General features: G+C 51.4%; 5 protein-coding genes across 5 annotated transcripts; all 5 read left to right on the top strand.

Annotated features, from left to right (window-relative positions):
- Positions 1–134: 134 nt before the first annotated feature.
- On the top strand, positions 135–2,013 carry UV8b_07207 (uncharacterized protein; the record flags this gene model as incomplete). Its single annotated transcript, XM_043144704.1, has 3 exons — positions 135–255; positions 392–1,479; positions 1,597–2,013. The coding sequence occupies 3 exons, from the start codon at positions 135–137 to the stop codon at positions 2,011–2,013; spliced, it is 1,626 nt and encodes a 541-aa protein (XP_043000639.1).
- Positions 2,014–2,827: 814 nt separating this feature from the next.
- UV8b_07206 (uncharacterized protein) lies at positions 2,828–3,880 on the top strand (the record flags this gene model as incomplete). The annotated part of the gene is made up of 1 exon (XM_043144703.1): positions 2,828–3,880. The coding sequence occupies one exon, from the start codon at positions 2,828–2,830 to the stop codon at positions 3,878–3,880; it is 1,053 nt and encodes a 350-aa protein (XP_043000638.1).
- Positions 3,881–4,846: 966 nt separating this feature from the next.
- On the top strand, positions 4,847–7,644 carry UV8b_07205 (uncharacterized protein; the record flags this gene model as incomplete). Its single annotated transcript, XM_043144702.1, has 2 exons — positions 4,847–6,337; positions 6,412–7,644. 2 exons carry the CDS (start codon positions 4,847–4,849, stop codon positions 7,642–7,644), a joined length of 2,724 nt encoding a protein of 907 aa, XP_043000637.1.
- A 6,344-nt stretch (positions 7,645–13,988) lies between these two features.
- Positions 13,989–14,387, top strand: UV8b_07204 (uncharacterized protein; the record flags this gene model as incomplete). Its single annotated transcript, XM_043144701.1, has 1 exon — positions 13,989–14,387. One exon carries the CDS (start codon positions 13,989–13,991, stop codon positions 14,385–14,387), a length of 399 nt encoding a protein of 132 aa, XP_043000636.1.
- A 1,192-nt stretch (positions 14,388–15,579) lies between these two features.
- On the top strand, positions 15,580–16,014 carry UV8b_07203 (uncharacterized protein; the record flags this gene model as incomplete). Its single annotated transcript, XM_043144700.1, has 1 exon — positions 15,580–16,014. One exon carries the CDS (start codon positions 15,580–15,582, stop codon positions 16,012–16,014), a length of 435 nt encoding a protein of 144 aa, XP_043000635.1.
- Positions 16,015–17,559: the final 1,545 nt, after the last annotated feature.

Genomic DNA, 17,559 nt, shown 5'->3' with positions numbered 1-17,559 from the left:
GCACCCTTTTGAGCGTTTCACCAGCTTCAGAACCGGGGTCCCGGAGAAAACAAGCGCCGTTTGAGCCGCGATCCCGAGCCTGGTGGACGATGCATGCCTGGTAGCAAACGCCTCGCTGGCCGTCCCACGTCACCATGCCGGCCCTGAAATCAAGCTTGCGTGCACCGCGGCCGCTTTCGGGGCTGATTGCCTCGCGATGCAGGCGCGGCGGTTTCCTTGTCTCGCACTTTTCGACTCCTGGGGCAAATCGCAGCGGTAAGTGGCGGCAGTCTGCCGGCGTACGGAGTAGGAGTAGACTGAGCCCCTGCCCCCTCGGGGGGATCCGTCAAGCATGGCCTCTGCTAGTTTTCCCCTGCCCGGCGAAGCGCTGTTCTGACCCGTTGTCAACTAGAACATAATCAGCCGGGCAAGGACAGCAATGCCGGCCGACAGACCAGGTCGGGCGACGCATCCGTGTTTGCCAAAATGGGCGAATCCGCTGCTACCACCTTTGCCTCCATCTGCGTCTTGGGGGTCGGCTTCGCAGCAGCGGCCTACATCTACCACAAATCCTACAAGATGCTCGTACTGCAGAAGATGACCCGGGCGTTTGAGCCCGGCGATCCTGTTCTCGAACTGGCCGCCGTGGGAAAGGATGTCCCCCACAGTCACCCTTCGAGCGAGGAGCATTGGGTGAGACGACCCGAGCAGGAACACGTGGACCGCATCGTCGCGGGCCAGGAAGTCGGACACTACTACCTGATCTTGGGCGAAAAGGGCTCGGGCAAAAGCAGCATGCTCATCGAGGCCATGCGCAAGGTCGATGGCGACGGCGTTGCCATGTTCGAGGCTCACGCCGACCCGGAAATCGTGAGAATACGCCTGGGGAAGGCGCTCGACTACGAGTTCCACGAGGACTACATCGGCGGATACTTTAGCGAAAAGGGCCCCAGGGACATGGGCGCCCTCCTCGACATCGAGCGCGCGCTCAACAAGCTGGAGAAGGTGGCCATGAAGCTGTTCCCCGCGAGGAGAAAGCCCCTCGTCGTCATTGTCAACCAGATGCATCTCATGCGCAACGACGACGACGGCCGGAACCTCATCGAGCTGCTCCAGCAGCGCGCCGAGCAGTGGGCGGCCGCGGGACTGGTCACCATGGTCTTCAACTCGGACGACTACTGGGTATACGAGCGCTTCAAGCAGCTGTCGACGAGGATGGAGGTGCTGCCGGTGACGGACTTGCCAAAGCAGCAGGCGGTCCAGGCGTTGCAGCGGTACCGCCTGCGGTACTTTGGGGAAAGGTTGACGGAAGCTCAGCTGGACGACGTTTACGACCGCGTGGGAGGCAGACTGAGCTTTCTCAACCGCGTGGCCAAGAGTCACGACATGATGGCCATGTGCGAGAAAATCAAGGACATTGAGAAGAAATGGTTCCTCAACCAGTGCTGGATAATGGGAGCTGACATGGACGACGACGTCATGAACCAGCAGAAATGGGCCGTAAGTTTCGCGTTGCCCCTTTTCCTACCCAATCCTTTGGGCCCAAGGCACAAAAAAAAAGCTAACGACTGCCGCTCGACTCGTTTTTTTTTTTTTTTTTTTTTCACCCTTTTCTAGGCGGCCGCCATGGTCCTGGCGCAAGCCCTCGTTGAAAAGGAAGCCGAAATGGCTGGCACCTACGACCCGCGGCAGGGCCACATGCTGCCGACCTACCCGTTTCATGTCGCGCAAGAAATCATGACGCGATGCGACTTCATCCGCGATCTTGACAGCCTGAACCTGTTCACAATCACGAGCCAGGCGGATGTGCGGGCCAGCAGTGTGCCGATGCAGCTCGCGTTTCGGGAAATATGCAGCCAGCCAGGCTTCAAGAAGCATCTGGAGGACACGGTTGAGCGCATCGCCGCCATTGAGAGCTTGGGCCGAACAAGGGAACTAGTTGCCAAGGACTTGGTACTTGGTGGCCAGTACGGCATTGCTAGAGGCAAGGGCGAGTTTACTGTAAGGCTCGAGAGACCTCGGGAGAGTTCGTAGACTTGCGAAGCGGCAAGGGATCGATGCTTGTTCGAGGAGCAGCAGATGTGGGGGGAGCAGCAGCAAAGAAACGTTGCAGCAGCTCGCAGCACTCCATCTAAAGCTGTCAGTGTTGCCGGGGATATCGGTGGAACAGTAGCCCCTTAAGGCTACTCCTATTCCTACTATAAATGGCTGTTACAACGAGTATCGGTCAGCTGCTGCTTGTCATCATTATTTAATTTCGTATCTTCCCGTGTACATCCTGACAGTCAGCGAGCACATAAACAAGTTGACGATAGCTTGGGTACACCTCAACATGCAAGGAAGGATTTTCGAACATGCAATGACCCTAATCCCAAAACGGAATATATAACCTTCGCACATGTCTTCCTTTAAGCAGTGACCTTTCTTATTTTTACTACTTTAAACCTTTAAAGTGTAGGTAATTGGGGGAAACCGCCCACAGGCGACCGCGGCACACAACCACAGCACAGATGACCACAGCACACGTGATTACTACATATAAGAATAACACAATAAATCCTACTTACTGTGAGAATGTAAGAAGGCTAGGTAGGGCTAAGGTGGTATATTGGACTGAAGCGTGAGGAGGGAAAAGAGTCTTCCTGACAGTTAGGTACCTAGGAATGTACCTAGCCAAGTTAGTCATCAGACATGCAGTAGCCGCTAAACCCGAAACGAACCTTGTGCCTTCGCAACCATTCTTCTATCAGCAGCTACGCAACACACATTTCTCCTCTTTCCAACTCCGTACACGGCACCCATTCTCCTTTCCACACAAGACACATCAATCACGACTCTTGCCTGCGCGATGGCCTCAGAAGCGACCCCGACGGCCTACATCATGCCTTTATCTCAAATCGAGTGTGGATATCATGCATATGAAGATGCAATCACCGCTATTCAGGACCATCAACGTCTCGAGGGCTTCGTATGCACCATCAGCAGCAAGCAACGCAATCCTCGCACAACTTCGGTAGTAGGTCTCACGCTGCAATGCAACCAAAGCGGTCGGTATCGCCAATGGTCAAATAAAAAAGGCATATATAATACCTCGTCACATAAGAGCAACTGTCCCTTTCGAGCCCGGATTCGCTACAACCGTTACGATAATTTATTTCATCTCAAAGTCTTGCATTCGTCACACAATCATGATCGAATCGCTTCCCTCATTAGTTCAAGCGCGTTACGGCGACAAAGTCAGCAACGATTCGGCCAGGAGAGGCTTCTTTCATTAGTGGAGATAAAAGCCCAAGGAAAACAACTAACGGCGCGGCAAATTGCGGAACAAATCACGCGTGAACATCCTGGGCTTCTGATCAACGCCCTGGATGTGTTTATTTTTAAGCGAAAGCTACGATTAGGCAGAAATCAGGCCGGAACATCGACACAGGCCTCCGGTCAAGTTGAAGCCCCTAGAACCAGAGCGTCGTCAGTGGCATCGGCGGCGGCATCGGCGGCGGCATCGGCAGCCGCATCATCATCAAGCCGTAGCAGCGCAGGGGAACCGAGGAAACAGGAAAAGGCGCACGAGGAGGGCCTAAGGCGGCTCCAAGAGCTTCAGAATGCTGTCGCAAAGTTGGCAGGCTCTGTTGAGGCTCTACAGGCCTCGCACCAAGCTACACAGGCTGCTTTGATGCAACATTATTATATTCAACCGCCTCCTCAAGTTGCCCCTTCAACAGCAACTTGGCCGGCTGCATCAGGTCACATGGCTCAATATAACGGACCATTTCAAGTAACAGCTCCAGCACCTCAAGTTTCGCGGACTCCTGGCCCAGGGCCAAGTCCCTCATCTTCGCAGATGAGTTCGCAAGCAGGCTCTAGCCAGCCCTTGAAATGGACATATTACAGGCCTCAATAGAAGTTGTACATGCTCAAAAGTAGCCAGCGGCATCAAATCGCGATTTCCCTTAATATGTGCGTTGACAATAACTTCACAAGTTCGGAGCAGCGAAAACAAAAGAGGTCGCTGCTTATAGAAAAATATGTGGAAAGGTACAAGTTCATTCTAGGGTTAGCGGCTACTGCCTCGTTTAACAGTTTACTGTCGCGTGTTTTACGTGTTTCATGTTATCCCTTTGAAGGTGCTAAGGTGCAGCTTTTGTATCGACCCACTTTTTGCTGAAAACCTAGCAGGTTTATCCTCTGTACTCCGTGCCTCCTTAGCAACCAGACCAGCCGCTAAACCTTTATCACTAAAATCCTTATATTACAGATTATAGCATTTACAATAGAGCTTGATACTGACTGATGTTGAAAGATCTAATACCTGCTAAATGCAGCCTATTAATAAGGGTACAATAAGACCTATTACCTGTAGGAAAATTAGCAAGACTCGCCTTATAGCGCCCTATATGCCCTACCGGGAGTGAGATGTTATGTACCGCTTCGCAAATCCGGATATTACGGGTACTTCTGCTATCAGACGATTTTATCGTCTGCTAATGTACCCTTTCATATACGGCTTTCTATTGGCTTAAACCCTGGTCCAGCACAAAGCTGCACCTTAGTGACTGAACCTTGCAGCCTGGATTTCTAGGCCACAAAATTCCCACGGCTCGCCAGAATCTCGGCGCCACCCCCCAAGCCTGCTTGCCCCACAACTAAACACCCGAAAGCCCCTTGTGTTGCCCAATGCCAACAGATGACTGCCTTTCGATTTCAATCTACCCTATCATCACTTTCGCAAGCAGACGTCGTGCCTCTCAAGTAAACATCCTTGCGAGCAACCAGCGCGCCCGTACCGGCCAGACTAGTTGTGGTCGAAAGGACGCCAGTTGCACCAAACCAAACCCCCCCCCAGCTCGACCTACCACCATCCCCCGCAATGGCTCGCGAGGAAGAAAATCTTTCAATCGCGGCGTTGAGCGGCGGAGAGGGCGATTCCGTCGACAGGACGCTTCTTATCGCCGATATGGACTTTGGCGAGATCGAAACATTTGATAGCAACACCGCGCCCGCCCCTTTTTCGTCGCAGGCTTTTTCATCGCAGGGCTTTTCGTCGCAGGCCGCCCCCGAAGCTGTCATGGCGGAAGACGGCTCGGTGAGAAGGTCCAGGAGAGAGAGGAGAGAGAAGAGAGATTACAAGCCTAGATCGTCTCAAGAGGGCGCTCTCCTCAGTTCGTCCGTCCCCGAGGGAGCGCTGGATTCGACCAGGAATCGTCGGAGATCCAAGAGAAAGTCGGCCAAAGATGCAGCAGGGCTTCCTAGCAGCTCACCGCAGCAGATTGCCCAACCCGAAGAATTCAGCAACACGCCGTGGGACCAGTTGCTGCAGGAAGCCGAGGCGGCTTCGTCGCAAATGCAGAGGAAGCGCAAGTTGCGAGGTTCGGCGAATGCGGGGGAGCAAAGGAAGAAACATAGGTCCCACGGTCACGAGCCCAATAACCAAAAGGCGGAGGAGGATCACGGCGCCTCGGAACCCACCGCCGCATCGTCCCTCATACGAAAAGGGAAAGAGAAACACCGTAAAGCCGACGATGCTATCTACGAAGGCTATGACGCAGCGTTCGATCTTGAGAGATCACGAAGTGCTGCCCGATTGCGCCGACGAGGCCGTTCAGCTGAAGCTTGGTCTAACGAGAATGGTGGTTCTGCCTCTGGCCTGATGGAGACCGACTCGGGAGAGCCCGAGCGTGCTCACCACGGCGCTACTGCCGTTCTAGACGATGAAATGTCGAGCGTCACCGATAAGGACCTTGTTGTCGAGCGCATTGTGCGGGAGGCATGGCGAGAGCACCAAAGCGAAAAGCTCAACCTAGAGAAAAAGGCCAATGGCGAGAAAAACGGCGAGCTAAATGGTAAGCCAAACGGCGACTCAACCGATCGGCCGAATGGCCAAGACGAAATCAGGATGCCCGACCAGTATCCTCCGGAGCTTCTCGCCGCCAGCCTCGAGGCAAGCACCGCCGAGACCCAGCAGCCCAGCCCTAAAGGCAGAAAATTACGCAAGAGGGCCAAGCCGACCTTTTTCGAAATGCCAATTTCCGAGGCTGCAGTTGATGACGATGATGCTGCTGCTGCTGCCGATGTAGATGTCTGGCGAGAGCTACCTTCGCCGTCGGCGGCGACACCGAAACCTCGCAATCGCACAAAGAAAGCCGCCAAGAAAGAGTCTCGCGGTCGCAAGCCGAAGAGAGAAAAGCCAGGCCAAGCTGTGCGCGATGGATCCGGCAACGAAGGTACAGCCCACGACAGACGAAACCGCTTAGCTGGGTACACGCGGGGTCGGTTCAGCGACGACGAACTGGCTCGCATTGCCGACGTCGTGGAGAACTTCCGGGTGGAGCAGGCCCTTAGCCAGCCAGAAGTGAACCACGTGAGTTTTCTAGAAGCCCCCATACTCAGATTATGCCAATTTCGCCCGACGAAGCTAATCCCGCCTCGTGACAGCTCATTCAGCAGCCAGGCGGTACCGCAGCGGGCAGGACGAACGAGCAGCTTTGGCTTCGAATATTTGCCGTCTGCCCTGACCGCCACAGACAGAAACTCATCAACATCACTCGCAAAAAGTTTCACAACTTTGTTGCTCGCGGCACCTGGACCGCGGAACAGGATGCCGAGTTGACAGCGCTCATATCTGTCCACGGCACCAAGTGGTCCCACATTGCCGCCCTCATCAATCGCCACCCGGAGGATCTTCGCGACCGGTACCGCAACTACACCGTTTGTGGAAGGAACCAGCGCAAAGATGCCTGGACAGAGGAGGAGGAGGCTCGCCTCACTCAGTGCATCATGGGGTCAATGCGAGCCGTGGATGCGTTGCGCATCGGCAAGCCAGAAGACTCTGTGCTGTGGAAGAGCAGCTACGAGGAGCTCATTGATTGGCAAGACATCAGCGAGCGAATGGACCGCACACGAAGCCGGCTGCAGTGCATCACAAAGTGGAAGGCGATGAACCTTCGGATTAGCGGAGGGGACGAGCTAGCTTGCACCCAGCCCGACTCCCGGATATCGTTCAGGCTGGAAAAGGCCCGTCGTCAACTTGCCAGTATGCCCGGCGAGGAGCGATATCGCCTCGTCGTGGCCATCCACTGTAACGCGGTCGGCAAAGATGTCAAGATACCCTGGCAGAGACTGGTAGACAAGATGTTCCGAAACCAGTGGCACAAGCGCACTCAGATGCTTCTGTGGAGACGGCTCAGATCTTTGACGCCCTGCCCGGCAGAGAGTACTGTGTGGAATGCGACGCACTATCTGATGGAGTACTACAAGTCAGCGGGCGAGCTGCCAGATGTTCCCGACGAGCTATTTGACGACGCGGACGAGATGCAATTCATGGAAAGCATTGCATCGTTTTCAAGGACCGGCAGAAGCTCGCAGGCTGACGCAGGGCCGCCTGTCAGCTCTGAATTTGTTGCCGAGTCGGACGAGGAGAACAGCGACGCAGAAAACAAGGGCGGCGAAGCTGCCGTGCTGGGACGCGAGGGAGAGCAAGCCCAACCATCGGGCGAGGAGATGAAGATAGATCCTGCTCTAGTCGGCGCCGCCGCCGAACCCCAAGCGGCATATGAATCCACGCCGTCCAAGAAGAGTAGAACTCGGGCGCCAGCATTGATGGAAAATGGCGACGAGAGTGATTTCGACGATATGGAGGACGTGCCCGCAAGGATTGCGGCCAACTAAGCGTCATTGAAGAGCGCAAAATGCCGCACGTGCCAGAGGACACATCCCTTTAAAGGTGCTAAGGTGCAGCTTTTGTACTGGACCAGGGTTTAAGCCATTAGATACCTCCTACCTACGTAAGGTACCTAGCCGTAAATTAAAGGGTACATTAGCAGACGATTAAATAGTCTGATAGCAGAAATACCCGCAATATTCGGATTTCGAATGCTCCCTTTAAAGATGCGAAGGTGCTGTCACATGTCGCTCACGTGACAACATCACGTGACAACCTCCATATATATATATGCATAGCTTCGCTCCCCATAGACACTAGCTAGATTAATCCAAGCCTATTACATACCACACACATGAGCCTACGATCGTGACAGATTGGTAGCACTTGCCACCAGTATCTTCACCTCAAGACAGTTTCTTTATCAGAAGAATCCATCTCCCGCTCCAAACCAATAACTACCGCAGCATCGCTTGCGCTATAATCGCCAAAATGATCCGGGGAAACCTCTCTCACATCGAGAAGTGGAACGCGGTCTACTCAACATACCGCCCACTTCTCGACTCCATCGATCAATATTTCCAAAAGCCCCAAACCAGATAGGGAACTCTGCTCGACGTATAGAAAAGCCGCTAGCCATACGAATGGCAAGACCAAGTCAGACAACACACGTTCATCCAAGCCCAATACAACAAAGTCTTTAACCACTGAATCGTCTAATGGCGCATTCAACAAGATAATAAAAAAGCCTCCCCACACGACTAAAACCCACCTGATAATATATACCTCACTTTAACTTCCCCCTGCACTGTCTATACAGTTTCACTATCACTTCCAGCAACACAGCATACTTTTGTTCCGGTGCAACGATATTGTTATATTTTATCCTCGAAAATGCATCCCAAGGTGTACGAGGGTGACACCATATTTACTGAAGAGAATGCACACGCCAAAGATGTTTCTTTTGTGAACGGGAACCATGTCGAACGAACTACACCAACTGGAATGATGGGGGAGAAAGTCGAGACCAACGGCACTGATTGCGACACTATCAACACCGCTGATGGCACTGACGGGAGAGGGACAGATGCCGTTGAAGAAGGTGTATGGGAAGACATGGAAGTAGTGAGGCGTCACTCCCCAGGAAAACCATACACCGAGTTCGCATATCACTTCCGGGAACAACTTGTGCACCTCCCTATGGCATTGAGGAAGATCGAGATAAAGCAAGTATTCAACATGATGTCTTTCGCACCCTCATCGAAAGTCCCCATAAAGAACAAGTTGATCATAGGGATAAAATCGCCGAATAGAATATATGACCCAGATACGATGCTTCGGTCAGCTATCGCAAAAATTCTGTGGAAAGAAGATGTCCTTACTTGGTGCAATAAGTGGGATAAATCGAATGCGTTTGAGTGCTATGCGAAAGTGCTCGAAAAAATCCACTATTGCGGAGTGGATTTGTTTGACTTACTACAAGAACCAATTGAGACTACGATAGTGCGACCGAGAAAAAGGAAGATTTCAAATGGGAACGAAGCAGACGAAGAAGGGACAAGAAATACGAAAAAAAACAAGACATATTGTCGGAATCGCTGTCGCAAGGTGCCCAATTGGGCACATTGCGACGGATGTGCCGCGCAGCCGATGCGCACGATGTGGCCACTTTTGCCCCTGTGCCCGGTAGGGCACGCGGGCAGCCCGGCCCGACCGCGCCGATGCACGTGACTACGGCACACGCGCAAAAAGGCCACATCGTTCAATTCCCCCTCTTTTGCTTCCTTTCTTCTCTTTCTTAGATAGTCATAAGTAAAGCAATAGAATCCGTTGCTTTGTGACCACCCGGTATATCCTACCACGCGCGCGACCCTACGTACAACTGGGTACCCCTTGATGTGAAACCTACACTGATCACTGAAGTTGAAGTTCACTTCACAGATTAGCTAGGACCAGCAAGAAGAGACGACTTTAGTGAGGTCGTGCTAATAAAAAACGTGATTTTAGCCTATTCAGTTGAACGGCTACAGATATTACGAGCCAAGGGATAAGCTGATTGTATCTAACCTTCCCTACTCATCTATCACGAGGAACAATCGCCAACATCATACTGATTAATTGTGTCAGTAACGATAGCTGATTATCACAATACCTTTGGTTGTGCTAGGATATACGTAGCGCCAAATCTATCGTGATACAATTAGCAGGCCAAAACGCAGGTTCTTATGCAAGCGACTCTGAACCGCAACAACAACGGTAAAGGACCTATTTACCGTTACATTTAACAGTCAAATAAGCAACCGGAACGCCTACAATATCCTACCCGACTATTGCTTCCTTCCTTCTTTTCTTCCTTTACTAATTATAACCTTCTTTTCATCAATTGCTTCCTTCTTTCCTTTATCAATTACTACCTTCCCTTATCAGCTACTTCCGTCCATCACCCAGGCCTATCCCTATCAACATCACAATGGAGCTATCACTACCGGAAAAGTTCAAACCTTACGCCAAGATCATCACAAAGGACTGGACCGATTCAGCAGAACAAATTAACCCTACAAATGCTACGGACGAACAGTTACACAATCGTATCGCCTACCTCATCCACAACTACTCAACAGGCGATGAGATTGATGATGATCTATAGGAGCAATTCCGTAATAATTGTGACGAATGGACTGAGGACCTATTCAGCCGTATCAACAAACGGCTTCTATGGGAATTCCGAACAACCCTACGGGAACGTGGGGTATACGTTGGAAGCACAGGATCATCAACAGTCAAGACCCTCATCAACTGCATCCAACAAGAACATATGCCTGAATGGCCTCAAGAAGAAATAGACCTCCAATTCGCTCGCAAGACCTTTATCTCTCGGTTAAACCCAGAAAGGGAACCATCAGTCCCTAACGCTTACACCGAACGCGAGATGCAAATGAGTCAGAATGCCCCCTCTATTACAAGCTCGAGGAATTCACTCCCCGCTATAATTGTTCGAATACGCTCACAGATACCCTCACGAATACCCTTACGAACACCCTCGCGAAGACCTTCACAAGCCCCTTCGACCCCCAGGGGCTCCGCAACACCAACAGCACAACAACCCCTCATCCCTCCATCTACATCAAAGAAGCCCCCTATTCCTACCGAAGAAGAAAGGGGCCGGCCGCTGCAACAGAAAGGGAAAGCGCCTATTTACAGGCCGCTATTTGAGACAGGGGAAAGCTCCCGACAACAACAGCACACAACGGCCGATAATTATAACCCGACCGACCATATATCTCGCCCTAGGGATTATACCCCTAGCCGGGCTAGCCGAGGCGGCTATCCCAATGCCCCTCGAGACAGAAATCGGGTTATAGGCCCCGATGATGTGCTTCCCTCAACAGAGGGCCCCGACGGTGACACCCTAGAAGTCACCAATATCAATATCCCCCGATTTACCGTTCCCAGCGGCACCGGGCAAGCCCCTGATATTGATAAAACAGCTGCCCCTGATACTAGATATTACGAATCATGGTATCGCAGCTACAACCCACAGGCCCAAATGCCTCAACCACAGGCCCCAATAGCTCCCCCGACAATGCTACAGATAGGCACGGCACCCGACCCCTCCCGGCACTATCGGCCTACCCAGACCGATGAACGGACCGTCTTGATGGGAGGACCGGCAAACCCACACCGACCCGGGTTATGGGATAGCCCAACAAAGGCCCCCGCAAGCCTACCGCAAGGCAACCGATAAGCCGTTCCGGAATACCCTCCGGAATAACACCACTAAGAAGATCATACCCGAAGGGCCTATGCAGAGGCCGGGTATGACGATGTTTCCAAGAAGATATCTGACCTATTACGCAGCTACCGCGTAGAGGATAGATATAGCGGCAAAATGGATGATTTCCTTGTACCAAAGGTTATATCCTTCAAGAGCAAGTGCCGACTATTAGGATTGCCCGATTACGCACTCACCAGAGCCTTCCAAATCATACTAATCGGCGATATTGAGACTTACTACTTTGATAATATCGAACGCATCCGCGATACCCTCACTTTTGACGATATAGTCCGTAAAGTCAAGAGCCATTTCGAGAATGAGAGCATAGAGCAATTCTATTTGCACCGTTGGAATAGAATAACGCTCTAGATAATTATCGCGAAACATCCCGATAAGTCAAAGCTTGAATGCCTCAATATCCTACTAGAAGAGCTTTAACGCCTACATCGTGGTCTTTTTCCCCCCTTTACAGCTGATACAGAGCTTCATCGACAAATACTTAATACTGTAAGGGATACCCCTGAGTATAGTCAGGCCATGTATCGTCATGCCTCTACATTCGAAGGCCTCGCCGCTGACCTACGGCGATCCCTTTCTATCTACGAGACTACCTATACGACTTAACATTATTTCCTTCAACAACAGCCTCAGCAACATCAGGGTGTTGAAGATATTGATATTACTGATAATATGGCGTTATTCACAGATCGTAGATATGGTCAATCCTATAACCGGTATCAACGCCCCCAACGATACGGACCCCCTCAACGCCGATTCGGCTCCAATCAACAGAATCGTGCCCTTCCAGCCAGGCCCCATCAAAGACGATGCTTCGTTTGCAATAAATCAGGATATAATTCATCCAACCATACTGCCAAAGAGCAACAAGAATCAAAGGAACGATGGCTGAAGAACCGTTCCAACTGTACCGCCCCTGATGACAAGAAATTCCGTATTTTCCTACAGGAATACGAGGGGACCGCCGACCCTTAAGGCCTCAAAGACGCCGATTTTGGCGATATTATTGACGATGTCGAAGCCATGATGGCAAACGTTACACAGTGGGATATAGAGGACGCTGTCGCACCGCAAATTACAGCCACTCAGTATTTCCAAGCCCCCCTGCAAACAGAGGCATCACCGACCGAGACGCTGCAAGCCCTATAAGATAAATCATGCCGACATGCCTTCCTACAGATTGACCCCTTCCGAATGCCTTCACCACCAGACCGTAATTCTGCCTTTCTAGAAGAAGAACGCTATGGTGACCATACCTTCCGCGGAATCCTACCGGATACCGGCGCCTCCGGCCCATCTACAGCAGGCCTAGGTCAAGCAAAAGCCCTGATGAAATTGATGAAGTCCCTGACTATCGAGACGACTAATAAGAAGCACACGGTGAACTTCGACGCAGGCTCTGCCACATCTTCCGGCATACTGAACGTCCTAATGATATTTGGGAATATCCCCTTCCACGTCCTTGACAGCGGCACCCCCTTCCTTTATTCTATCACAGATATGGATAGGATAGGCGTAAAGCTTAATAATATTGATAACCTGCTTATCAAAGGGGATATTAAGGTCCCTATTATCAGGAAATGGGGACATCTATGGTGGACTCTTAATGCTATAGATACTGCAGCCTTCCACCTATCGTCACAGGAAATCCGTCAGCTATATCGTCGATTCGGGCATCCCTCCATCAATAGGCTTACTAAATTGCTTCAAAGGGCCGGTTATAATGATATCGACCGCAACATTATCGAGAGTATCACCCACATATGCCATCAATGCCAGATAAACGCAAAGGCACCCAGCCGATTTAAATTCACCCTTAAGGATGACGATACTTACCAATTCAACTACAAAATTATCGTCGATATCCTTCACATTGATAATCGGCCGGTATTGCACATTATAGATGCCGCGACAAGCTTCTAGGCAGCTAGATTCCTTAATCCATAAAGATAGAAGGCCCGAGACGTTTAGAATGCCCTTAAGGAATGCTGGATCGATACATATCTTAGCCCGCCGGATTAGATAGTCCACGATGCCGGACCAAATTTTGCCTCTGCCGAATTCCGTCATAACGCCCGACTTTTATCTATCAATATAGATAAAGTCCCTGTGTAAGCCCACCACAGCATTAGCAAAGTCGAAAGATATCACGCCCCATTACGCAGAGCCTATACTATTGTCAACAAAGAAATAGGTGACCTCTTCACAAGGGAACAGAAATTACAGCTAGCTATTAAAGCCGTTAATAATTCTGCTGGGCCTAACGGCCTAGTACCCACGTTACTAGTCTTTGGAGCATATCCCCGACTTACGGATGACTCACCCCCTAGCTTATTAGTATCATAACGCGCCTTAACGTTACGGAAGGCTACTGACGAAGCTAGGAAATGCCTCGCTAGGCGTCAGGTACGCGATGCCCTCGCCCAACGGAACGGCTCGGACACGTGGCCTATCCACCGACTACCCCTACAGTCCGACATACGGGTATAGCGAGAGAAAGGTAGCTGGCACGGGCCGTACCGGCTAGTCAGCCTCAATGGTGAGACCTATATTGTGCAAATGCCTCATGGCCCAGTCAAGTTCCGGTCAACGGTCGTCAAGCCATATAACCACGACCCCGACCGTGATAGCAACCCCGCTGCCGACGATCCCGAAGATATCGTCTATGCCGAAGGCCCGGCCCGCCCCGGCAGGCTAGAAGTCAGGATACCGGCTGCAGCCGCACCTCCAGCCGCGATGATACCTGCAGCCGCGACATCATCGCCTGCCCCTGACAGACTACCTGCAGCCGCGACATCATCGCCTGCCCCTGACAGACTACCTGCAGCCGCGACATCATCGTCGCCAACCCCTGACCCTGACCCAGCCAGGATACCGGCGTTACGGCCAGTATCACCATCACCAGCAAGGGTGGTATCCGACGTCATGATCAATGAGGACAGGGTAGTCGGTGGATAGGCCACGTGTCCGGGCCGTTCCGTTGGGCGAGGGCATCGTGGACCTGGCGCTTGGCGAGGCATTTCCTAGCTTCATCAGTGGCTTTTCGTAACGTCAAGGCACGTTGTGATACTGATAAGCTAGGGGGTGAGTCATCCGTGAGTCGAGGATATGCTCCAAAGACTAATAACGTAGGCACTAGACCGTTGGGTCCAGCGGAATCGTTGACAGCCTTTACAGCAAGCTGTAATTTCTGTTCCTTTGTTATTAGGTCGCCTACTTCGTCGTTGACGATTTTATAGGCTCGGCGTAATGGGGCGTGATATCTCTCGACTTTGCCAATGCTGTTGTGGGCTTCTACAGGAATTTCATCCACATTGATAGATAGAAGCCGGGCGTGATAGCGGAATTCAGCAGAGGCGAAGTTTGGGCCGGCATCGTGAACTATCCAATCTGGCGGGCCGAGGTATGTATCGATCCAGCATTCCTTGAGGGCATTCCAAACATCGTGGGCCTTCTGCCCTTGTGGATCAAGGAATCTGGCTGCCTGGAAGCTTGTCGCGGCACAAGCTTCCAGGCAGCTAGATTCCTTGATCCACAAAGATAGAAGGCCCGAGACGTTTGGAATGCCCTTAAGGAATACTGGATCGATACATATCTTGGCCCGCCGGATTGGATAGTCCACGATGCCGGACCAAATTTTGCCTCTGCCGAATTCCGTTATAATGCCCGACTTTTATCTATCAATGTGGATGAAGTCCCTGTGTAAGCCTACCACAGCATTAGCAAAGTCGAAAGATATCACGCCCCATTACGCAGAGCCTATACTATTGTCAACAAAGAAATAGGTGACCTCTTAACAAGGGAACAGAAATTACAGCTAGCTATTAAAGCCGTTAATGATTCTGCTGGGCCTAACGGCCTAGTACCCACGTTACTAGTCTTTGGAGCATATCCTCGACTCACGGATGACTCACCCCCTAGCTTATCAGTATTACAATGTGCCTTGACGTTACGAAAAGCCACTGATGAAGCTAGGAAATGCCTCGCCAAGCGCCAGGTCCACGATGTCCTCGCCCAACGGGACGGCCCGGACACGTGGCCTATCCACCGACTACCCCTATAGTCCGACGTACGGGTATGGAGAGAAAAGGGTGGATGGCACGGGCCGTACCGGCTAATCAGCCTCGATGGTGAGACCTGCATCGTGCAGATGCCACATGGCCCCGTCAAGTTCCGGTCAACGGTCGTCAAGCCTTATAACCACGACCTTGATAGCGATCCCGCTGCCGACGATGCCGAAGATATCGTCTATGCCGAAGGCCCGGCCCGCCCCGGCAGGCTAGAAGTCAGGATACCGGCTGCAGCCGCACCTCCAGCCGCGATGATACCTACAGCCACGACATCATCGATGATACCTGCAGTCGCGACATCATCGATGATACCTGCAGTCGCGACATCATCAACACCTGCAGCCGCGACATATCCGTCACCAGCCACTGGGTCTGATCAAGCCAGGCCACTATCACCATCACCAGCAAGGGTGGTATCCGACGTCATGATCAATGAGGACCAAGAAGAGGCTCTCGTCAATACTATCGCTTCTAATACCGTTATTGACGTCTCTTTCCTGACCGCGAAAGAGTAAGCCGACCTCCAGCTTGCTAGCCAATTACGCCGGGAAGGGAAGATCACAACCCCCGGAGACCCTTTTGAGCAGTCTGACCGTACAGAGATAGAAGCACTGCAGGCCCGTAATATATTCAGATTCGTCACCTTTGATATCAGTCAATATGGAACCCAGCGTCTATTCAACTCACGCATGGTACGAGAAATCAAAGGCAAAGGCACAGATACCCCGTATAAGAAGTCTAGGCTTGTTATATAAGGGCATAGTGATGATGAGAAGCGATTGATATTGACTCAGTCCCCTACAATCCAACGGGCTAATCAACGGTTACTTATATCATTGGCCCCATCACTATAACGCTCTCACGGCTTATTCCTCTGGATACGTGATATCACACAGGCTTACGTATAGTCATCCACCACCCTCAACAGATCGATTATCGCCAAGCTACCTAAGCAGATAGCGCATCAATACCCCGATAATACGATCATGGAAGTGGTAAAGCCACTATACGGAATAGCTGAGGCAGGCACCCACTGGTGGGCAATATACTTCCGGCACCATCGCGAGAAGTTGGGCATGACCACTTCAACCTACGACCCTTGTTTGCTGATATCTGCTAGTAACGACCGTACTAATGATACTGACCATACTGGCGATACTATATGCTTCGGTATCGTAGGTATGCAGACTAACGATACCCTCGGACTGAGTGACGATGCCTTCTTCCAACGGGAAGAATTAAAGCTCACCAAGGCAGGCTTCAATGCCAAGCCCAAGACAAGGCTATCGCCAACCGTGCCCCTGATATTCAACGGATGCATATTGACAGCCAATAGTGACGGCATGACCTTATGCCAGAAAGGTCAAAGTAAGAAGATCACGACTATCGACAAGAATACGCCCACAGCCTAGCGTAATTATGTCGAACAACGCGCTCGTGGCGCTTACGTGGCTACGGTCTGCCAGCCCGAAGCCTCTTTTGACCTATCTGTCGCGGCACAATACCAGCAACCTGACCCTGAGGATATCGCGAGGTTGAATAAGCGCCTTTAATAGCAGCGCGATAACCAGGATCGTGGCTTACGGTACATTAATCTGGCCCTTACTACAGCCAAACTCTTTGTATTTATTGACGGATCCTTTGCCAACAATAAAGATTTAAGCTCCCAGATTGGCTACGTCATTGTGCTAGGGAATGAAGAGGATAATCCTACGGATAACGCTAACGCTTTCCTGCTGACCGGTAATATCATTACTTACAGCTCTACAAAAAGTAAGCGTGTAATGCGCAGCGCACTCGCTTCGGAGCTATATAGTATGGTATAAGGGGTCGATATCGCATATACGATAGGCACGACCCTCAACATGATTACCAGCAGGCTGGGATTGCCGAAGATCCCTATGGTTGTGTGTACGGATTCGTTTTCGCTATACGAATGCCTTATCAAGCTAGGCACCACCAAGGAGAAAAGGCTTATGATAGATATCATGGCCCTGCGACAGTCATACGAGCGCCGGGAGATATATGAGATCCGTTGGATCAACGGGAATGATAATCTC

The sequence above is a fragment of the Ustilaginoidea virens genome, chromosome 6, assembly GCF_000687475.1.
Source record: "Ustilaginoidea virens chromosome 6, complete sequence".
NCBI lineage: Eukaryota > Fungi > Ascomycota > Sordariomycetes > Hypocreales > Clavicipitaceae > Ustilaginoidea > Ustilaginoidea virens.
The sequence above is the reverse complement of the archived record's forward strand: the minus strand, read 5'-3'. Positions and strand labels throughout refer to the sequence as shown.